The 22,756-nt window shown below is 38.7% G+C and overlaps 3 protein-coding genes and 1 pseudogene across 4 annotated transcripts; 3 read left to right on the top strand and 1 right to left on the bottom strand.

The window, feature by feature from the left end:
• Nucleotides 1–1,290: 1,290 nt before the first annotated feature.
• On the top strand, nucleotides 1,291–9,471 carry LOC147867540 (plasma membrane ATPase-like). The gene is made up of 21 exons (XM_087315327.1): nucleotides 1,291–1,623; nucleotides 2,053–2,172; nucleotides 2,336–2,446; nucleotides 2,551–2,688; nucleotides 3,164–3,298; nucleotides 3,401–3,580; nucleotides 3,673–3,879; nucleotides 3,992–4,111; nucleotides 4,208–4,327; nucleotides 4,630–4,752; nucleotides 4,863–4,967; nucleotides 5,067–5,211; nucleotides 5,302–5,466; nucleotides 5,642–5,880; nucleotides 5,959–5,991; nucleotides 6,145–6,226; nucleotides 6,337–6,497; nucleotides 6,687–6,860; nucleotides 7,525–7,707; nucleotides 8,173–8,351; nucleotides 9,101–9,471. The coding sequence occupies exons 1-21, from the start codon at nucleotides 1,558–1,560 to the stop codon at nucleotides 9,195–9,197; spliced, it is 2,883 nt and encodes a 960-aa protein (XP_087171453.1). The 5' UTR covers nucleotides 1,291–1,557; the 3' UTR covers nucleotides 9,198–9,471.
• Nucleotides 9,472–13,046: 3,575 nt separating this feature from the next.
• LOC147867539 (protein RETICULATA-RELATED 3, chloroplastic pseudogene) lies at nucleotides 13,047–14,373 on the top strand (annotated as a pseudogene).
• Nucleotides 14,374–15,025: 652 nt separating this feature from the next.
• LOC147867538 (putative pentatricopeptide repeat-containing protein At3g01580) lies at nucleotides 15,026–17,891 on the bottom strand. Of its 2 annotated transcripts, none has more exons than XM_087315325.1 (2): nucleotides 17,758–17,891; nucleotides 15,026–17,677 (listed from the first exon to the last, which is right to left on the bottom strand). In XM_087315325.1, exon 2 carries the CDS (start codon nucleotides 17,668–17,670, stop codon nucleotides 15,403–15,405), a length of 2,268 nt encoding a protein of 755 aa, XP_087171451.1. In that variant the 5' UTR covers nucleotides 17,671–17,677; nucleotides 17,758–17,891; the 3' UTR covers nucleotides 15,026–15,402. The 2 variants fall into 2 exon arrangements, with proteins under 2 accessions (XP_087171451.1, XP_087171452.1); XM_087315326.1 differs by having other exon boundaries at nucleotides 15,026–17,584.
• A 1,124-nt stretch (nucleotides 17,892–19,015) lies between these two features.
• Nucleotides 19,016–22,344, top strand: LOC147867537 (uncharacterized). Its single transcript, XM_087315324.1, has 3 exons — nucleotides 19,016–19,761; nucleotides 21,217–21,423; nucleotides 21,760–22,344. Exons 1-3 carry the CDS (start codon nucleotides 19,135–19,137, stop codon nucleotides 21,901–21,903), a joined length of 978 nt encoding a protein of 325 aa, XP_087171450.1. The 5' UTR covers nucleotides 19,016–19,134; the 3' UTR covers nucleotides 21,904–22,344.
• The last annotated feature ends 412 nt before the right edge of the window (nucleotides 22,345–22,756 follow it).

Genomic DNA, 22,756 nt, shown 5'->3' with positions numbered 1-22,756 from the left:
CATGTTTTGGCAATTTATGATCACGAATAATGCTAGACCTTTGTGACGTATATATACTCTTTGCATGACAAACACCCCTATAGGCCGAGTGCATGTTTTTGATAACTTTTCTAATGTTAAAGATTTAAACTCCCAGCTAATATGTGTTAAGAATAAGTCTATGAATTTCTCCTTTTTGTTCCATGCACTAAGCGAGGGTAGTAAGACTTGGGATTGATCGGCTCACACTACCCGCCCATGGCATTGAATCACATCAATTTCTCATTTCTCGCCCACGATATGAGGTATCGCTCATCTGATGGTTACATTGAATTCCCAAACAAACATAATGATTGTTGGGGCGAGAATTCACAGGAATGAGACGATGGAAAGCAAACAAATTTCCTAAACCCTAATAGGTACTTTTATATATTTGATAATTAAACTATTGCCATGGCATAGTATAAGAAAATAGAATGAAAAACAATAAACAAGAAAAAGAAATAAATCATTCCTTTTTTTTATGAAATAAGAAAAAAGAGAGGAAAAAAAAATATTATTATTATTTTTATAAATTCCCATTTTCGTTTTTAATTTAAACGCTATGTTTTTCTTTTCTTTTTAATAGACAGAAAAAAGAACAAAGAAAAAGAACACGAAAAACAAAAGCAGAATTCAAAACAGGAAAAGCGGGCAGCAGAAAACAGCGAGAGAGCGAAAAGCAAAAAGCAAAAAGCGAAAAGCAAAAAGCAAAAAGCAAAAGGCGAAACAGCGAGAGAGCGAAAAGCAAAAAGCAAAAGAGGAGAAAGAAATCAGAACTAAAAAGCTATGGAAGAAAAGCTTATATGTGATGATGGAGCAGAAGCAGAAGCCGCCAGCATGGCGAAGAGAAGAAGAGCATATCTTCTTATGCAGGAAAAGGCGCCAGAATCCATGGAGTCGAAGTTGAAAAAGGCTAAATCCCAATTTGAGAAACAGAGTAAAAACACAGAGAGAGAGAGAGAGAGAGATTTCTTTTCTTCTCCTTCTGGGGCTGAAAATGATAGACGAAGGAGCAGGAGAAGAAGAGCAAGAAGATGGGGGATTTTTGAATTAAAATTAAAAGAAGGAGATGGATAAAAACAATGGAGGAAAAAGGAAAAAGGAAAGGAAATTAAACGATCGAATATAGACAGATCAAATTCTCATCCGTGAAGGAATGAATATATTCACGGAATCCTAAGAGTTGTAGTTTGAAGATTTGATGGTTGAAAATTAGGGATAGACAGAGAGGGCTATGGTGGGTTCAAGAAGAAGGTATATATTGACTTTTTTTCCCCCTAGAGTATATTCTTTCTTCTCTGCACGTCTACAGAGAAGCAGAAATAAATACAGACTAGATTCAAATCGCCATTACCATCATCATCGTCATCATCGTCATCATCCTTGTCATCTTCTTCTTCTCGAATGAAAAGAAGAGAAAACAAAGTAAAGCATTAGATCAGGAAGAAGAAAGCAGAAGCTAACGATCGAGTTCTAGCTTCTTTGAATTAGCAAGAAAAATAAAAACCAAGGAAATCACTTTCAAACTTGAGCGGGATGGGAGCAGAGGGGGCGCAGGGCCTCAATGCTCTCAACGCTCTCAAGAATGAAACTGTTGATCTGGTGTGTTTTCCTTTCTCTCGCTTTGAAATGCCTTCTTTTGTTCGAATCGAGCCAATTTGAATTCACGTGTTTTCTTCTCTTTTCAATGCATTCTCTTCCCTTTCCAACCTTTTTCTTTCACATAAACTCTAAGGATTTTTAAGGTTGAAAATTTTATTACTATCATTGATCCATAGATTTCATGCTTCGACTGAACGCTTCTTTTATTACTATCAAAATTTGAAGGTTCTATTCTATGGGCCATATATTATGCCAATGCTTTTATCAAACACTAGTTCTTTGCATTAATGTTAAGGATTAGTGTTCGATTTTTTACCATTAATGTCATGGTTTCTTCCCCATTTTGGATTTTGTTCTTTATTCTTTCTCTCAAAGTTTCTGTATCAAATAATTTGTTATATTGATACTTGGATTGAATTTTGTTTTCAGGAGAGAATTCCGGTGGAAGAAGTTTTTGCGCAACTGAAATGCACCAAAGAAGGGCTTTCATCCGAAGATGGAAAACGTCGCCTTGAGATCTTTGGATTCAACAAGCTAGAAGAGAGAAGTGTAATAATATTGGATCCTTGCTTGTTAGAAATCTTCCTAATGTCTTCTCATGTTGCCTTGCCATTGCCAGTGGCAATCTGATCATGATTATATGCATCAGAAATAGCCATATGTTTTAACTTGATGAATATTTTACAAGACTATAATTTTTTTTTCATCTCAGGAAAGCAAAATTCTGAAGTTTTTGGGATTTATGTGGAATCCCCTGTCTTGGGTGATGGAAGCAGCAGCAATTATGGCAATTGCATTGTCTAATGGAAAGGTCAATGGGAAGGTACTATTAGTCTGTTAGTATGGAAGAGTAAAACAGTGGAAGAAACATTGCATGGTTTTTGATGTCCCAACTAACTTATCATGATGCATTCTTGTGTTTTCCAGGCTAAACCTCCTGATTGGCAGGATTTTATTGGTATTGTTGTTCTTCTCCTGATTAATTCCACCATATCTTTCATAGAAGAGAATAATGCTGGCAATGCAGCAGCTGCTCTGATGGCAAGGTTGGCCCCGAAAACGAAGGTATGAAGCAAGATTAAACCTGTTTAAATCTCATATATTAGATGATCTTATAGGCATAGACTATTATGTAGCATTGTGTTGTTTGGGAATCTTATTGCATTATGTGTTATCATGTTCTGGCATCTTATTGTATTGTTTTGCGTTTTGTGTTGTAAAGGATAATGCTATCATTTATAGTCTTTGTATTGTGGAAACTATGTCAATGCCTTGTGTTGTGAAATCATGTCATTTTGGAGCAAACTGATAGTGTGTGAATGCTCTCAAATGAGTTTGTTTTTAATGAACATAACATCAAACCCATTGCCCAAGTCTTGAACCCACAACCTTAAGGTTCCAAACATAAGTTTTGATACCTATACCATCATGGTTGTGTATTGAAAGAATTCTAAAAATCCCAGTATTTGGTAAACTATATAGAGGCAATGCTTTCAAATTTTGTGCTTTAGCACGTAATACCTTCTTTACTTCTGCAAAGGTGCTTCGAGATGGTCATTGGAGTGAACAAGATGCATCCATCCTTGTGCCTGGTGATATCATAAGTATCAAATTGGGTGACATTGTTCCAGCGGATGCACGTTTGTTAGAAGGAGATCCACTTAAAATCGATCAGGTTAGTTGAATTAAGATCATTGGTGTTAACTGGAGAGAGAGAGAGAGATTGATTGTCCTAAGTGATGTGAAGCTTGCTGATATCTTGTGTTTATATGTATAGTCTGCTCTTACAGGAGAGTCTCTACCTGTTACAAAAAATCCCGGAGATGAAGTGTTTTCAGGTTCGACTTGTAAACAAGGAGAGATTGAAGCAGTGGTTATAGCAACAGGAGTGCATACCTTCTTTGGTAAAGCTGCCCATCTTGTTGATTCAACTAACCAAGTTGGTCACTTTCAGAAGGTGAAGATCTCAATGTGAAAAAATCCTAAACCCTGAATTTTGTATCTACTACTGAAATACTATGTTCACGTTGTTCTTGACTTGTTTTGCAGGTTCTAACAGCCATAGGTAACTTTTGCATTTGCTCTATTGCAATAGGGATAATAATTGAGATCATTATAATGTATCCTGTCCAACGTCGACCATACCGAGTGGGAATCAACAACTTGCTGGTACTTCTTATTGGAGGAATCCCCATAGCTATGCCTACAGTGCTGTCAGTCACAATGGCCATTGGATCACATCGTCTTTCACAACAGGTTTCTATATCTTTCATTTCCTTTTCCATTTTTCTTCCATTGAGTAGTTGCTACCTCTTTCTTGCATGGGAGGGTCAGGAGTGTATTTGGTGCTGAAACTACCATGTTACAGGGTGCTATTACAAAGCGAATGACTGCAATAGAAGAGATGGCTGGGATGGATGTTCTTTGCAGTGACAAAACAGGGACTCTAACACTGAACAAGCTTTCAGTTGACAAAAATTTGATAGAGGTGAGTGTTTTAGATGATCGTTTTTGTCAAAACTCAGTAAATATTTTTCTCTTAAATTTCTATCGAAATTGTAGTAATCAATTTTGTTATTGACAGGTTTTCTCAAGAGATCTGGACAAGGAAACTGTCATTCTTTTGGCTGCGAGAGCCTCGAGGATGGAGAACCAGGATGCCATAGACACAGCAGTGGTTGGGATGCTATCAGATCCCAAGGAGGTACAGTTCAACGTTTAAATCTATACAAGGTGTTCTGACTAGGCTTTGTGGGAATCTATTCACTGCTCTTTAGGGCATTAAAACTTCCATCCAATCATCAGCATCTGGAGTGAGAAAAACATGTGTTGCATCCACTATTAGTGTCGTGTTGAAGTCATCCATAGAAATCACTAAGGAATGGCAATTAAAAGTTTCATCAATCATTGTGCTTAGATTTGAAATTATGTAAAATCACTGACAGTTATTCTTCTTTATTGCTAATGCATTGTGTTGAATAATTTTTGCATTTATTTTAATGCCAGGCTCGTGCGAATATTACAGAGGTACACTTTCTTCCATTTAATCCTGTGGACAAGAGAACCGCCCTCACATACATTGATGCAGAAGGATGCTGGTACAGAGCTAGTAAAGGTGCCCCAGAGCAGGTATTCTCTTAATGTATGATGTTTTTTGTTGGAAAGTTTGTCTTATTTCACCCATTCAGGAGTTAGCATATATATATATATATCAAGGACCTTTGTTGTTTGTATCATAGATTTTGGCTTTAGCCCACAACAGGTCAGAAATCGAACCAAAAGTACATGCTGTTATCGATAAGTTTGCTGAGAGAGGACTTCGCTCCTTGGGTGTGGCACGGCAGGTAGGGTTGCCATGGATATATTGCTGACTATCAAATTGGCAAAGAATAACTAAGAACGTTGATATGAATGAATGTATGGTATTATTGTATACAATATAGGAAGTACCTGAAAAGTCCAAGGACAGTGAAGGGGGTATATGGGAGTTCTGCGGCTTATTGCCTTTATTTGATCCTCCACGAGTCGATAGTGCAGAGACCATCAGTCGAGCTTTGCAGCTTGGAGTGAATGTCAAAATGATAACAGGTATTTATAAGATGTAACTGTTTTCTTTTGTTGTTTTGTGTAAACAAGTGAAGTTAGTATTTAATGATTTGAGGATGTTTGAACTTGTAGGTGATCAATTGGCAATCGCAAAAGAAACTGGCAGGAGACTGGGTATGGGCTCGAATATGTATCCATCGTCCTCTTTGTTGGGGCAAAATAAAGACATTTCTCTAGCATCTATTCCTGTTGATGAGCTAATCGAGAAAGCTGATGGATTTGCTGGAGTATTCCCAGGTAGATTATAAGCTTCAGTGTCAATGACTTTTTATATGAAGCAAACACTATGATTGATGCAATAAATACTAAGTTACAATTATAATAATATATTGAAACTAGGTTTGAATGAAGTATTGAATGTATTTGGGATAAAAGCAAATCTCTTTTTTCCATTTATTTTTTGAACGGTCAGAACACAAGTATGAGATAGTGAAGCGGTTACAAGAGATGAAACATATTTGTGGGATGACTGGTGATGGCGTGAATGATGCTCCTGCATTGAAGAAGGCAGACATAGGAATTGCAGTTGCTGATGCGACTGATGCTGCAAGGAGTGCATCTGATATCGTGCTAACAGAACCTGGGTTAAGTGTTATCATTAGTGCTGTCCTCACCAGCCGAGCGATCTTCCAAAGGATGAAAAATTATACTGTAAGCATTCTACCACTTTTGAGGTAAACCATTGTGTAGGCACTCCTATCTTACAATCATCTTGAAAATGTGTTCCAGATATATGCTGTCTCAATCACTATTCGTGTAGTGGTAAGTTTTTCAGTCCTTATCACAGGATTTTTTTATCTTTTATGTTTCAAAATTGTTGGAGGTTTTAATATTTAAAAAAATTCCAGAAGTTCTGCATTTATGCCTTACCTATCTAGGGGTTTTAACATTGCTATCCTTTTGGTGTGAATATAGTTGGGCTTCATGCTGCTTGCCTTGATTTGGAAATTCGACTTCTCACCTTTCATGGTCCTTGTCATTGCCATCTTGAACGATGGTTAGTAACTGAAAGAGACTGACCTTTGACTCATCATCATACACTTACATGATAAAAAAAACATTATTTGCAAAATACAACTGTAACTTTCTCACCCTCTGCTCATTCAGGAACCATAATGACAATATCTAAAGACAGGGTTAAACCATCCCCATTACCAGACAGCTGGAAACTTAAAGAGATTTTCACCACAGGTGTCATTATCGGTACTTATCTGGCCATTATGACTGTGATCTTCTATTGGGCAGCTGCTAAGACAACATTCTTTAATGTAAGTGATCTCCCTCTTACATGCAATGGGATTAAAAAGCCTCATGCTTTGCTTTGTATGCAGAGCAAATGTGGCCTAAATAAATTCATTCATTCTTTGTTTTTTGTATACACATTGTAGCTTCAAATTCCATTAATGTGTAAAACTCGAGGCTGAATATATAGAGTTTTATGCAAAATTTACTTGCAGGATAAATTTTCGGTTGAAGACATAAGTAAAGACCCTGCCAAACTTACTGCTGCGGTGTATTTGCAAGTGAGCATTGTTAGCCAAGCACTCATTTTTGTTACTAGATCTAGAAGCTGGTCTTTTATCGAACGGCCCGGTGTGCTGCTTCTGGTTGCATTTGCTATGGCACAACTGGTAACATCATTTCTTAAATATATTCCTCTGATTCCTTTTTAAATAATGCATTTATGTCTTCTTTGTTTTTCATGATACAAGGGTTCATCCAAATTCAATTTTTGTCATCTATGTTTTGTATTTGAGATCCAATCACTATTCTGAAGCTTACCAATTTAGCAATAAACAAAGTTTAACCTTTCTCCCTTCCGTTTTCTTTTGAACTCCAAATTTTATATCGTTTTCTTTATTTAATGTCTTGGCCATTACCATCTATACCGGCAACCTTTTTTTCTAGAAGAAAATATATACATAACGGGTCATATTTTTGGTGTCAACATTTTTGAATAATTTCATGAAAACCAAGAATTTATCTAGCCCTTGTGAGAGCTGGACAAAAATGCTATAGAAGCTGAAAATTAACTCAATGTTTCGAGGGTTTTAAATGGGATATAAATGATCCATAATGACTTAATACTCTGTGAGTTCTCCAGATTCCTTGATTTTCTTAAAGAACTATCTGTTCCTGCTAACTTTTATAAGCTAACCATCTATCTTTTTTTATAAATGTTTTTCGCCGCTTGAGACATCACAACTAATCACAGAGATCAATCTTCAGACATCACACACTCAAAATAATTATATTTTCTGTCATTAACGTGTAGCAAAAAATGTAATGAAACAGGTTGCGACATTAATCGCAGTATACGCGAATTGGGGCTTTGCAGATATAAAAGGAATTGGATGGGGATGGGCCGGTGTCATCTGGCTTTATAGCGTGATATTCTACTTCCCTCTTGACATCATCAAGTTTGGGGTGCGTTACATCCTCAGTGGCAAATCATGGGATCTCCTCCTGGAACGAAAGGTGTGAATGAGAATCAAAGCTTTTTTTCTTTTTCTCAAGGAAAAACAAAAACTAAAAACTATGCTGAATTTATTACTTCAAAAGAAATATATGACTATCGAAATATTTTGGTGAAAGAAAACAATAACGAACTCCTGCAAAAGAAAATGCATGTGCAAGGTGTGAACCATTCATATACAAAAAGCAGTTAACCACAAAGAGTTAATGGTGAATTAATAATGAAAAACTCTGTGTTTTTTTATAACTAAGAGAAGGTAACAAAATGTGATTTCATCCCAAAAAAAATCACAAAAAACGTTGCAGCTAAAACGTTCTACAAGTAGTGTGGAATTTATGTCTAAAACAGTGATGTTTAAACCCATTTAAAAATTATTTGATACCTTCTAACTGATTAGAATGTATATGATGACAATATTATATGTGCATTGTATAACTGATGAAATCGAACCCTTCTTTCGTGTGTAGACTGCATTTACCAGGCAGAAAAACCATGGGAAAGAGGCAAAAATGAGGGAGTGGGCTCGGGAACAGAGGACATTACATGGGCTTGAGGTGACTAACAAATCAGCAAACACCGAGAATTCCACCACATATGATGGCCCGGAAATTGCAGAATCTGCGTGGCGGCGTGCTGAAATGTCGAGGTATGGATCATCATGTCTTCTCAAATTTGTGTTTGGGATATGATTTTCCACCCAGATGACAAATGTCTATGGGTTTTCATTTGCTGGTATATATTTTGATGAAATGTCTCTGAGATAAGGAGTCTCCATTTCTGTTCAATATCTAAACATATAGTTCAATAAAATGTATGAAGGTAAGGGTTCTATGGGTTTTCATTTGTGTGCATATTTATACATCGATGTATATATACTTATGATGATGAATTGTCTCAAGGTAAGGGTTCCATACATTTTAATTTGTGTGCATATTTACATATTGATGTATATATTTTGATGATGTTTTAAGGTAACGATTCTACGCATTTTCATGTGTGTACATATATATGCTTCGATGAAACTATGCCTCAAGCTAAGAGTGTCTTCGTTTTCATTTGTATTCATGTATGTCATTGACTCATTGGTAATATATATATATATATGCATGTATGTATGTATGTATGTATGTATGTATATATCTTGTTGTGTATAAATGCTTCGACAAAATGTCTCAAGGTAAGAGTCTTGTGTTTTCCTTTTCATATGTAGATTGATATGTATTGTGATGAAATGTTACGGTAAGTAAATATATTATCGTATATATTTAAACGAAATATTATAATTTTAGGATATACTTTCAAATTGGCATTATGATGCTTTACTTCCATGTGCACCGCATACATATATGAATGCTTATATACTTCAAAATTTGCATATATTGTTTGCTGATGTAGACTCCGAGAAGTGCATACTTTGAAAGGCCATGTCGAGTCTGTGGTGAAAATGAAAGGTTTGGATATCGAAACCATCCAAGAATCCTACACGGTTTGAACAACCAACCTCTTCTTTGTACACATTTCCAGTGATTGGGTTGCAGTTCGATTGATGGATCACAATTGCTTGATAAGATTTTTTGTAATAAATACTCCCAAATCATTAGCATAATCGCATCGCCCTCTCATGTTGGACGATAATATGAACCCCTAAAAACAAAGACACAATACAAACAACAAAGTATTGTCAACTACATCAATAACTTGATTTGCTATCATTAAAATCATTCTTGTAATATTGTATCATTAATTGTGTAGGTGGGTTGAACCAATCTTGTGTCTTCAATTTACAAACATGACTAATATTACTAAAAAACAAAAATATATGTTAAGGTGCACATAATCACAAGAATGTATGTGCTCCTGATCAAATAGTATACTGCATCAAGAACCACCATATAAAGGAGTTACATAGAGTCATATCACCATCTCAAGAACCCCACCCTAGAAGAGGAATTCAAAATCATATACATAATGTCACATTTCATATAAAGGTATTAGACAAATTTCATAATCTGAATATGTACAAATAACAAGTTTTGGACCCAAAAGTTGTGTGGAAGAAAGAATGTTGCTACGAACATTTTAAACATGCTATGGAAAAGGACCATCCATTCATTTGACTAGACTTGTTACCTTGTCATGCCTTCATTGAATATTCAATAAAAATCATATATTTCAGCACTAGGAGATAGTTTATAACCTAGTCCTCACCCTTTTTCTTATTATGCATTTTTAAATACTTCATTTTAATTTTTAGAAGTTGCATAATTTTCAAACACTTCAAGGATGTATCGAGATTATTTTCATTTTTCACAATGGTAAACGACAACTTTGTACCACCAATGATAGTTTTGTTAATTTATAAGCATTAGGAAAGCAATGATTGATCTCATGCGAGAGCATCTTCGTCCTTAATTATTGTAACTCATCAAATCTTGATCCACCACATTTGATTGATACGGAGGCTGCAGTTAGTACCACTCTATCTTACATCACAATGTCGAAATAATTTGATCACAAAATCGAAACTTCTCCCTTTACAAAAAAAAAAGTGGCATGCTCTTTGTTGACCAAGAGCAAGGAAATGAATAGTACAACCATATGCTTTGGTGGTATGCTATGCCTATACACTAGTGTGTAATATGTTGGAAATCAAGCTCGTACTTAGGACTTGAACACATGACATGTGTGTTCATAGTTATTTGGTTTAACCATCAGCTATTATTGATTTATCATTCAAATATTAGTGAATGATGGAGGTAATTAATTGTATGTCCTAGTGTATGCATGCAAAAGTGAAGCATAATCATATGTGCAAGAGCTCTTGCTCCCTATATTGTATATATATCTTTTCATTCTTATAATATGATAGATTGAATCTTCCCTCTATATCTACATCATTTGTTTATGTCTATGTTCCTATCTCTATATAGGTTATGTTATTTATTGATCTTGGGAGCCTACTCCGTATTTCATTGTGCATGTAGTGTTGTCAAAACTCTAACACCTTGGGGCAAATGCACACTAGAATTGAATGGGCACTAGAGAAGATAAATAGCCACAACATGTCATACAATGAGGGGCACCATTGGGGTGGGCGGTCAACTACTCTTATCACCAAGTATTGGTGAGAGCCCAAGGCTAGCCAGTTAGTCAATATTGGAGATCGAGCTTGGGGAATTGTACATCTTCAAGAATCATACATCTTGTCATACAATGGGGGGCACAATTGGCGTTGGGCGGTTGACTACTCTTATCACCAAGTAAGGGTGAGAGCCCAAGGCTAGCCAAATAATCAATTATTGTAGATCAAGAGTAGATATTGTCAAAAGGGGGGGGGGGGGGGGGGCACTTCCTTACAAAACTAAGGACTTAATCACTTATTACATAATATTGACGTTAAGGCAGAGACAATAACATCAATATGGTTTACGAAAGGTTATATTAGTTAAATTATAAATTATAACAAAGTACAATATTTGATCACGATTAACTCACACAATCTCTTGTTACTTCCAATACAGTTAGGAGCCCTACATTTTGCTTTCACATTTTTATTGCTAATATATTCCGATTTCGTCCTTACATTCATGTGTTATAAATTATAATGTGGATGCATCTTGAGGGCGGCATGCACATTGAGTTCTTTGGCAAAGTCACTCAAGGGCTTCTTACCATAAATGTGTGTCCATTTGGCACCCTTAAATGAACGAGATCTCATTCATGACTAGCAATTAATATTCTCCTCTCCTAGATGAACCATTTTGTTGATGTCAACTCGTAAACTTCAGCGTATAACCAAAATCATGGATGAATGTGCAAAATAATGTGAGTTTGGAAAACCTAGGTTTTTGGAAGAGTTTGTTGGCCCACTCAATAAAAGTGTCTTCTTATGAAGGTGCTTACTTTTTGAGTATTCCCTATGGACAAAGTGTTTTCATGCTCAACAACTTTGACTTGCCACTTTTATAAAGCATACATGTGCATTGATGAGAGTATGCTACATTTATTGTGGAATTGTCTGGGCACATGCAAGTTTCACCAAGAACTAAAATATATATTTGCTCGCAATAAAAGTTTCATAGTTTTGGCAGAATCTTTCAATTTTTTGGTTACTTGCATGTAGTCGCTCCCCCCGTCTCATTTGCCAAATTTGGGACTTGGGCCTTTTAATTACTTGGAATATTCCAACGTGATGCTCTCTCAATCCAATAAATGGGAAAGAGGCTTTGTGTTGGGAAATGTTCGGAGTCGATTTTTTGAGAAAAGCTCATAATGATCACATTGCAACTCTAATTTGAGCTACATCCTTGTTGCCTCATATCCCTTTCACGAAGTGTTTTTTTGGTCATATGATAGGGTTTTCATAACATCGACTTATAATTATAGTTGCCCCCTTGATGTAAATTTTGTTCAAATTTAGCACAACAGCAACTTGTTTTGGATCACTCAAGAGGACATTTTGGATATTCCACACCTCTAGTCCATTATTATAGTTGTTGGCTATATTAATCCTTTATATAGTTTTGTGTGGATTCTTTTGCGCTCCAAGGTGTGTCGAGATTTGTGACCACCTATCGTGGGCTTCCACACTGTGGTGGTTGTTCGGACCATGGGAGGTTGGGAGGTCCCCAAGGTTCCTAGGGTTCCCTCCGGCATGGTGTGCTTGCTTGAGATTTGAGATTTTTGAGGACCATCTTAGTAACAATTGGCAACTGTTCGGTTCGGTTTGAGAGGGTCAAAACCGAACCATTTAACAATTTTGAAACCTGACGCGAACCACGAAACCGTTAAATTTTTTTAAATCGTTAAAGCCGCGGTTTCGTGATTCGGTTTTGGTTTTCAATTAGCTCAAAATTTTAACTTTAAAAAAATTTAAAGATGTTCCTAAAATGTGAGAATAAAGTCTAAAAATAAAAAGATTATTTAAAAATATTTTTTATTTTAAAAGAAAGAAAACAAAAAAAACCTGTTGAAAACTGTGGGTTCTAACTGTTGAGATCGAAACCGAACCGTTGCAAAAAACCTGAACCTGAACCGAACTGAACCGTTAAGCTGTGATATCGTGGTTCGGTTCGGTTCAAACCGTTGCCGATTGTTACAGATCTCGGGGTCCTCGACCATTCCCGACTCTTGGGAAGGAAAATAAACAGAGGAAGAGGAAGAGGAAGAGGAAGAGAAGGAGCCATGGCATGGCATGGCATAGCATGACTCATGGCATGGCTTATGGCCTTGCCCTGCTTTTCTCTAATGCATAACACATATGCCCACTTCTCTCATCAGAAAGATGATGAGATTTTGTCAACACAGTTTTATTTAATCATTCATTTTCCTAAAACAATTTAAAGAAAGGAATGCAGAACTAAGTTTTCCTCCTCTCTGCTATACACCTCAGAGAAGAAGGCTCATCAAGCTCCCATGGCTGCACAGCTCCACTCCACCATCTTCTTCTCACACACACGAATCACTAACAATCATCATCATCATCATCATCATCATCATCATCATCATCACCATCCCGGGTCACATCATAGATCTAGCCCTATCTTCCCTTCTACAAGCTCTCCCCAAATGCAATCTATGAAGGTCTTCCATGCCTCCTCCACCCCCCCTTCCTTCTTTGTCAGTTCTTCATCATCCTCTTTCGCTTCTGAAGAAATCTTGGCCAGGTATGGAGAGAGGAAGAAGAGATCGGATGCCGCCACTTTGAAGCTGCCGAATGCCGTCGATCGCGGAGGTTTCGACGGTGGAGATGGATCCAGGAATAATGGTAATAATAATGGAGGAGGAGGAGGAGGAGGGGATAGATCTGATGCTAATGAGAATGATGATCTAGGAAGAAGAGATTTATTGAGTGTTTTCATGGATGGTTGGGCATCTAGGGTTAGAACCGACCCACAATTCCCTTTCAAGGTTCTGATGGAACAAGTTGTGGGCGTGGGTGCGAATGTGCTCGGGGACATGGCCTCCCGCCCGGACTTCGGCCTTCACGAGCTCGACTTCGTCTTCTCCACTCTCGTGGTCGGCTCCATACTCAATTTCTCCCTCATGTACATGCTCGCGCCCACCGCATCCTCTTCGGCCTCGCTAGCTTCATCATCAACCCTCCCGGGCATCTTCTCGTCTTGTCCACCCGGACATATGTTCGAGCCCGGTGCCTTCTCTCTCGCCCAACGCCTCGGAACCTTCGTTTTCAAAGGGGCCGTGTTCTCCGCGGTCGGCTTCTCGGCAGGACTCTTGGGCACTCTAGTCTCGAATGTCCTTATCGGCGCGAGGAAGAGAATGGACCCGAGCTTCGAACCCCAGAATGAGCCCCCGCCCACCGTGTTGAATGCCACCACATGGGCTATCCACATGGGTCTTAGTAGCAACTTGCGGTATCAGGCCGTGAACGGGCTCGAGTTCACACTCGCCAGAGTCCTGGCTTCGCAATCCATCTTCAAGGCATCCGTGTTCTTTATCCGTGCCACAAACAACTTACTAGGGGGTATGTCATTTGTCGCCCTTGCCAAACTCACCGGGTCTCAAAAGGTCAAAGGAGCCTTGGAAGATACAAAACCCTACCAATGATGAATGTTAGGATATAGTTTATGGAAACAATGGAAATGCTAATGATGAATGTAATAATACCCTTAGAAATAACAATGTGATGGTGGTAGATTTAGGCTTCACTATATCTTGGCATTGGAGCTTTGTGGATTTTAGTGAATTTCCATTAGATGAGGATTTCCTTCCCTCTTATTGGGAATGCATTGATAGGTATGCAAGTGCTTCAAAATTTACGTTGTTTTTCTTGAAGATTTGTTATACTTTTGTTAAGTTTTAACACATGCTATGTTGGCTTGAGAGGTATCACAAAAGCTCTCGTTTTTTCAAACATTGTATTTAACATTAACACATTCATGGGTTAATATCATTGAGCACCGTGAAAAAAAATGGTAACCAATGTATTGTAGGCTCCATCAATGTTATTTATCTTTACGTACTATAGTGTACAATACGCAATATATGTGCCAATTGACATGGTTTCTTTCTACTGCAGTGGATTGGGGTGGGGACATAGTTTAGATGCTTTGTGACATGATGAAAGCGTGGAAAAAGATTTTGGTGTCATGCAATATTGTAATGACTTATGGAAATATTAATTTCTTGTTAACTCTTGGGAACTTGGCCATGTAAAGATTTCTATTCTTTTTCATATGATCCAATTCCTCCCTTTTTATGCAACATTTGTCCTATCAATGGTTGAAACCTCACAGACTTGTACCATAGCTTCTGAAAAAACTTAGATCTAATTGTCACGTCTTTCTTTTTGTCGGTTCCTAGTGCAACCTCGTATTATTGGGAGGAAGACCCTTATATTGAGCATCTATATCATGGCTTTTTTTATTCATAGGAAACATTGTCTCAACCTAGTCTAGCTAGTTAGAGATATATTGCTCTTCCTTGAAGTTTGATATTTAATTAGTGCATGGTGGACATTTTATTCTTTGATGATGTTTTTCGTTCATATGAAAATGATCTCAGCCTAGTCTAGCTAGTCTAGTTTAGCCAGTTAGAGATATATTGCTCTTCCTTGATGTTTGAATGAACTTTTTGATGACATGGTGATCTAGGAAACTAACTTTTCTTGATCTTCATGAACTTTATATGGCTTCCCTTTTTATCCAAGCTTTCACTTCTGAGTTCATTAAGCCTTGTTATTTCGGGAATATTGTCTCTATGTTCACAGTACATTCTTGCAGAAGTTCTGAGTCGGCATGTATTTTGGACATTAGAATGTATTGAGAAGCTTCAGTGGCATCTAAACACACGGCATTACGAAATATATGCTTTGCCACCTCTGGGTTACAATGGGTTCGACATGACGCAAGCAAAGACAACCAAATGGGTTGATTGACTTCCACTGGCATTGCTGTCATTACACATTGAGTTCTCTTGAAATCACCAGCACGTGCGAGAAGATCGAGCATGCTTCCATAGTGCTTTACATCTGGGTTTAGGCCATAATCTCTCCGTATAGAAATGAAGTATTCTAGACCCGGAACAACAAGACCAGCATGGCCACATGCCGAGATAATAGAAAGAAATGACACTTCACTAGGTCTAGGATTAACAAGTTTCGATAACTCAAACATTCCCAAGCTTGCTATAGCATTCCCTTCCCTTGTATAACCAGAAATACCTGCATTCCATGACACAATATCTGGTCTCCACAGCTCGTCAAAACAACATTGTGCATCAGCCATGCTTGCACAACCCCCATATGCATAGAGTAGAGAAGATGACAGTGATGCATTCTGATAATATCCAGCACATACAACATCAAAATGAAGTTTTCTACACATCTCTAAGCTTCCGATTCCATCACATGTTTGTAGCAAACTGATGAGAGTTACTTCATCCAATGTGATATTGTACGCAAGCATTTGTTTGTACAAACGAGGAATGTTCTCTTCTAAACCATGTTCCAAGTACGCTGTGAACATAGCATTCCACGGTGCAATGGCCTGCGTAGGCATAAAAGAGAACACACTTTCTGCATTTATTATGCAGCCGCACTTGGCATACATGGCAATGAGATTGCTTCCAACAAACATATCAGATGCTATGCCTTCTCTTCGGGCATCAGCATGTAATGCTTTTCCAATCTCAACCGAAATTGGTTGGTCCAGCAATTTGCTGCTCATTTCTCTTTCTGCGAGAAATGAACATGCCTGGAGTGCCAGTGTCATTGTTACTTGATCTGGATCATATCCTTCCTCTTGCATTTTTCTATACAATAGTAAGGCCATTTTTAGTTCTCTATGCTCGATATATGTCGACAGCATCACACACCATGACACATTTGTTGTGGGTTTTGATAATAGTTCATTGAACATATTCTGTGCTTCGATCATTGTTCCGCATCTGCTATACATGCTAACAAGAGTACAACTGACGAGAAGATCGGAGACAAAGCCTTCTCTATAAGCCCCAGCATGTAAAGCTCGCCCAATTTCCAGACCAATTGATTTAGCAGGACATCGCTCCAGAAGAATTTCTTCCTTCCCTGAGAGGGAGATACACGCCTGCAGAGCTATTGTACATGTAAGTGCATCAGAACAATCTGGAGCCTCGTTTTGCATCTGCCTATAAAGCCTCAATGCCTTCTCTCCATAGTCCCATTCAATATATCCTGACATCATTGCACTCCACGACACAACAGTCCGTAGGGGTAAGCCACAAAATAACTCCTCAGCTTCCGAAATCGCTCCACATTTTCCATAAGCGCTCAAAATAATGTTTCCAAGATGCTCTTTGCAAACGAATCCTTTCGCTTGAGCATCAGTGTGCAAAGCTTGGGTGATTTCTAAAGACACAAACTTGATATATCGTTCTCCGACCAATATTGCTTCCTCTGTTTCAGCTAGTCTAGAACACGCTTGGAAAGTGATCACATAGGTTTGGATGTTTGGGTTCACACCTTTGTCATGCATATGAATGTAAAGACACAGAGCTCTCTCTGCTTCACCTCGATCGATGTAAGCCGAGAGTAAAGCATTCCAACATGTGTGCTCGTGGACAGATAATGCACTAAAGACATGCTCTGCATCCTCAATAGCTCCACTCTTGCAATAGAAACTGATAAGGGCAGTGCTAAGAGAGACCTCAGAACCAAATCCTTGCCTTCGAGCTTGTGAATGTAATGCCCGAGCTATTTTCAAACAAATATTCACTGTCACTGACTTCTCTTCGTGTGAAAGAATGAGTCCACATGCCTGAAGAGCAAGAACAATGGTTAGAAGGTCTAGTTTAACCCCCTCTTTGTCACACAATTGTCTATAGAGTTGTATGGCATCGACTCCATAGCCATGTTCAACATAAGCCGAAAGCATGGCACTGCAACAAACAACATCATGGTGAGGAAGGGCACTAAACACGCTCTTTGCTTCTTGAAGTGCTCCACATCTCCCGTACGCTTTCATGAGTGAGCTATTCACGAATAAGTCAGATGCGAACCCGTTCTTAATGATATCTACATGCAAAGAATGAGCAATTTCTAGAGATTTTACCTTCACACATTGGCCCCTAGGTGTGTGGATTGGTTGTTCATTGGTGGTAAAAATTGAACATGCATGAAGCATCGCCATGAAAGTGGGCCGATCTGGTGTAAATCCATCCTGCTGCATCTGAATGTAGAGAATTAATGCGTTCTCAGATCGACCCAGATCAACGTTCGCCGAAATCATTGCATTCCAAGTGACAATGCTTAAAGAGGCGCTGCAAGAATTGAATGAATGCTCTGCGTCTCGAATGGATCCACATTTCCCATACATGCTCACAAGTGTGTTTCCAACGAAGGAATTGCAGAGATCTTCGCCATACTCAATGGCGATGGCATGGAACATCATACCTAGGGCAAGGTCGGCCAAATGTGCACATGCTTTGAGCAAAGAAACAATGGTGTATACGTTGGGTTGGATGTTCTGGACTTGCATAATGACCTCAAATATTCGGATGGCTTCCCGAGAGAAGCCATGGTTGGTGTATGCCGAGATGAGGGTTGTGCAGGAGAAGACTGTGAAGCGAGGGGATCTGGTTATCAAGTGTTTCTTGGATTGAAGGAGGGCTTTCTGTTTGGATGTGATGCCAGCTCTGAGGAGAGAGAGGTAGGTTGAGAGGGAGGAATGGGGTGGGCTTGGGCTTGGGATTGGGGACTTTTCTCTGCCAGGATGATCAGAGATGATGATGGGCATGTTTATGTGGTCCAGGCAAAGCTATGGAATGAACACGAAAAAGAACACATACACACCTCTCCGATTGCCATGTCATGTGGTTATTACTAATTACCAACTCTACTACCCCTAGGGTTTTCATGAATCTCAGAAACTGCCCTTCACCACAGATAGATGGGCGAGTAAAAGTATGTACATATGTATGTATGTATCGGAAGCAGGGGAAATAGCTGCATGTATGTATGTGTGTATGTATGTATGTATGTATGTATGTATGTATGTATGTATCGGAAGCAGAGTATGTACATATGTATGTATGTACCGGAAGCAGGGGAAATAGCTGTATGTATGTATGTATGTATGTATGTATGTATGTATGTGTGTGTGTGTATGACTGTATGACTGTATGTATGTATTGGAAGCAGGGGAAATCGCTAGCTGAAAGCAAGAAGGGTAAATTTGTGTGAAGCACAGTAAGTTTTCTTCTTGTCTTGGGTTCTTTTTTAGATGTTTGTTATCCAGAGAGATCAGATCAGATCAGATTATTAGGGTTCAGCCATGGCCCGGGAGGATGATGGTTGGTCTGGGGCAGGACAGCAGAACAGGGCACAGGCAGCTGCAGGGGGGTAGTATTCTCTATATTCTCTTTCTGTATTACCTCTAACTAATCAGAAATCTTGCATTTTTTGGGAGGTGGACACAGAAGAGGCCGCCATGGCCATGGCCTCCCGCTCCGTGTTCCTCTGCAGACCAGTCCAAGCCCTAACCCTAACCCTTACCCTCACCCTTACTCCCCCTCGCCTTCCCCCTTCCTCTGTCGCATCTGTTTCACGATCTTCACCATTGACCAGCTTGAAAACGCGGGGCTTTCCATCTTCATTGTCGTCGTCGTCATCATCATCATCATCATCATCATCATCATCTTCTTTCTCTTCCCCTCCTTCGCTCGCATCTTCGTCCTCATCTTCCCCTGTTAAGCAGAAAACAACCTCAGCAGTAGCAGCGGAGCTTCAGCAGTCTGGCATTTCTCTTGCAGAAACGGCATCGGCATCGGCATCACCATCAATAACAGCAACAGAAAGAAATGGATCATCATCAGGTGCGGCCGAGACTCTGCCATCACTTCCGGTTTCGCCTTCTTCGGAAGGCGCAGAAACACAAGCAGGAGGGAACGGTAGCAGCGTGGATGCTCTAGATATCCGAGTGGGGCGAATCCTGAAAGCATGGAGGCACCCTGAGGCCGAGTCTCTGTATGTGGAGGAGGTGGATGTTGGGGAGCCCGACGGACCTCGCACCATCTGCAGTGGACTTGTTAAGTTCTTGACTGTGGAAGAGCTCCAGGTTTACACTGCTCCTCCCCCCACCTTTTCCTTCCCTTTCTTCATCTTTGTGCATAGTTCTGTCCTTCCTTCTTTTCATCCATTTTCCATTCCTTCTTTTTGTCTGTGCTCAATTCTTTTCCATTGCATTTTCACTGTAAACCATGTTAATTTTGGTTTGGATCAACCAGTCCTTCCCCTCCTCTTTCCACTGTGCTCATTCATGCACCTGTTGGTTCCATTTTCATTCGAAATTAGGGTAGAATCAATCACCCCATCTGTTTCTTTTTTCCCGTTCCCTTTTTCCTTTTCTGTTTAATTTTAATTTCAAGTGCATAGAGAATTTCCACCCAGAGAAGTCTTGTTTGATTCTTGGAAGAAAAAAGCTGCCATTTTTCTGTTCTCCTGTGCTCATTGTTTCTGGTAATTGTTTTGATTCTAAAACACATGTATTCATTCCAAAAGGGTATGTGAAAAGGGATAAGATATTTAAATGGAGATTCTTACACTGAGGAAGTGTGGGATATACCAAGTTGGGATGATTGTAGATACTCGATATCATTTCTCTGAAGAAACAGGAGTGTCGATGCTATTTGACATGGGCCAAGGGATATGAAATGAGAAAATTCTGAAGCTTCTGTATGTTGTGAAGGGAAGCGTAGATGCTTAATTCGCGGAGATTAAATTGTCAGGGTAGTACATTCAGCTGGCAATTTGAGGAGGAAAAGTCATGCCTGAAACCAGAGGATATCCATTCCAAAAAGCTATCTTTTATTTAAGAGAGAATGCAGTCATTTATGCTTTGTATATAGCCCCACAGGTTAGAATGGCGAGAAGGAGATTTTAAATCATAAGTTGATTACACATTAGGTTTAAGTACGCTGATATGATCAGAATAATGTAAGTTTAAATTGATAAGAAGAAAATAAATTTTTTTCGAGACAGTTAAGGCATGTTTTTGGGGGAATCCTGGAGTTAGGATGAGACTATTTCTTGTTTGTAGAAATAGTGTTCTATCTTGTTTCATCTTCCCACACTAAATAATATAGTTAATGAGACAATCAGATTTGTGCGGAAATAGTTTGCAAATTCGAACAAGTTTGGAAACACATTGGTCTTGAAGTATCACCAATTCACAAAACAATTACCTAAATGGTCTCAAGGTTAAATCGTGTCATCACGTAACACACTGACATGGTTAAAGATCCAACATTATGCATCTGCTAGCTCCTTCAATTCATGGAGAATATTAACCTCTATGGAGGGTTACTAGCTGTAGTTATATGCATTAGATATATTTCATATCATATTCAATTTCTATTCATCAATAGGATTGAGACTTCATTCCACCACTTCATGAGGTTTCTCACTTTTACCCCTTTCTGGTTTTACATTTGCCCACATCTCTCAAGGGTGTAACATATTCAGATGCATTTCCTATCTCAATCACTCTAAATGGCAACAACTCTTTTGACAGGAACGAAATGTTATAGTTCTTGCAAATTTGAAGCCACGAAACATGCGTGGTGTGAAGTCAAATGGCATGCTGTTGGCAGCATCGGATGCGACTCATGAAAATGTGGAACTTTTGATTCCTCCAGAAGGCTCTGTACCTGGAGAACGTGTATGGTTTGGAACAGAGGATGATAAAGAATCTCAAGGAGAATCAGTAACACCGAATCAGGTATGAAGCATAAACTTCAAATCAAATTCTCTACCAAGTGCTGCCCTCTTTCCTTGGCTATTTATTGTGGATGGTTATAAGCATCAGCACCATACATTTTAAGATATTTACCGCACTAACTTTAAGTTTTCAAAATGACCAAAATACCCATGTGTAGGACATTTTCTACTGTTTGAGTTTTCTGGCTGCTCTATCTAGCTACAAAAGAAATGCCACATATGCTGTATGCATAGACAGTTAGAAAGTACTAGTGCAAAGCACCTGAAAACTGTTTTAACTTTTTCAGCATAGCACGTAATGGCTAACTTTTGTGGCTGTTCTATTCAACTTTTTTAGCTCCAAAAGAAGAAAATCTGGGAAGCCATCCAACCACACTTAAAAACCTCAGAGGACTCTGTTGTTACCTTCAACGAGAGGCCGATGCGAACATCTGCTGGATTTGTCACATGCAAGTCTCTGAAAGGAGCTAATGTTGGATGATGTGATACAATTTAACAATACTTCAATTCTGTCCAGGGGAGATTTTGCAGTGCAAACCTATATGTTATTTTCGTATATCAGGTATCAACCAGTTTTCTATGGCTGTTATCATATCCTGATGTAGATATTCTCCATGCATGAAACATTGCATTGAACTCTGCCATAATACGTTGAAGGCAGCTAGTGTCTAGAATCTGCATGGATATGATTGTCACTATGAGCCTATGTCTTTAGAATGATCTATTTCAAGGAGATCCACAAAAGGCAGCAGTAGAATTACCAGACGGTTTCTTGGATACTCATGCATAATATAATAAGCAGGGTGATATCATTTTTTTCTTTTATAAGCTCTCATGCATAATCTTGCTATCTCATTTGTATTGACTGATCCTACATTTTGGGCAAAGTCCTCATCTTTTGCATGTATGAAAATACCCAAAATGCTCATTCCTTAGATTCAAATGTTTCTGACCTTTGTAGTAAATGAGATGTGGGTGGTCGCGGAATGTGGCACCAAAACTAATGAGGGTAAGAAGAGGCTATCATTTGTTGTACAGCCTGAATATAAATGTAGTACAAACACTGTTACAAATTTATACATAGGCGGTATAAGCAATTGTGTTTTGCCAGTGGATTATGCTATGCCACACTAATGAGGGTAAATGAGGCTATCATGTGTTTACAGCTGTAATATATGTAGTACAAAGGTTTTACAAATACTGTTGCAAATTTATACATAGCTGGTATAAGCAATTGAGTTTTGTCAATGGACCTTGGTATTGAAATGAATGAGGTACAACGCTGTCACAAAAACATATGTACAAAGATTGGGATATGAACTTCAGGCAACCTG

This window comes from Azolla caroliniana, unplaced genomic scaffold, assembly GCF_043228905.1.
Source record: "Azolla caroliniana isolate FFs.n. ecotype wild unplaced genomic scaffold, voAzoCaro1.0.p SCAF_2, whole genome shotgun sequence".
NCBI classification, from domain to species: Eukaryota; Viridiplantae; Streptophyta; class Polypodiopsida; order Salviniales; family Salviniaceae; genus Azolla; species Azolla caroliniana.
This window is presented reverse-complemented; position numbering and strand designations above follow the sequence as displayed.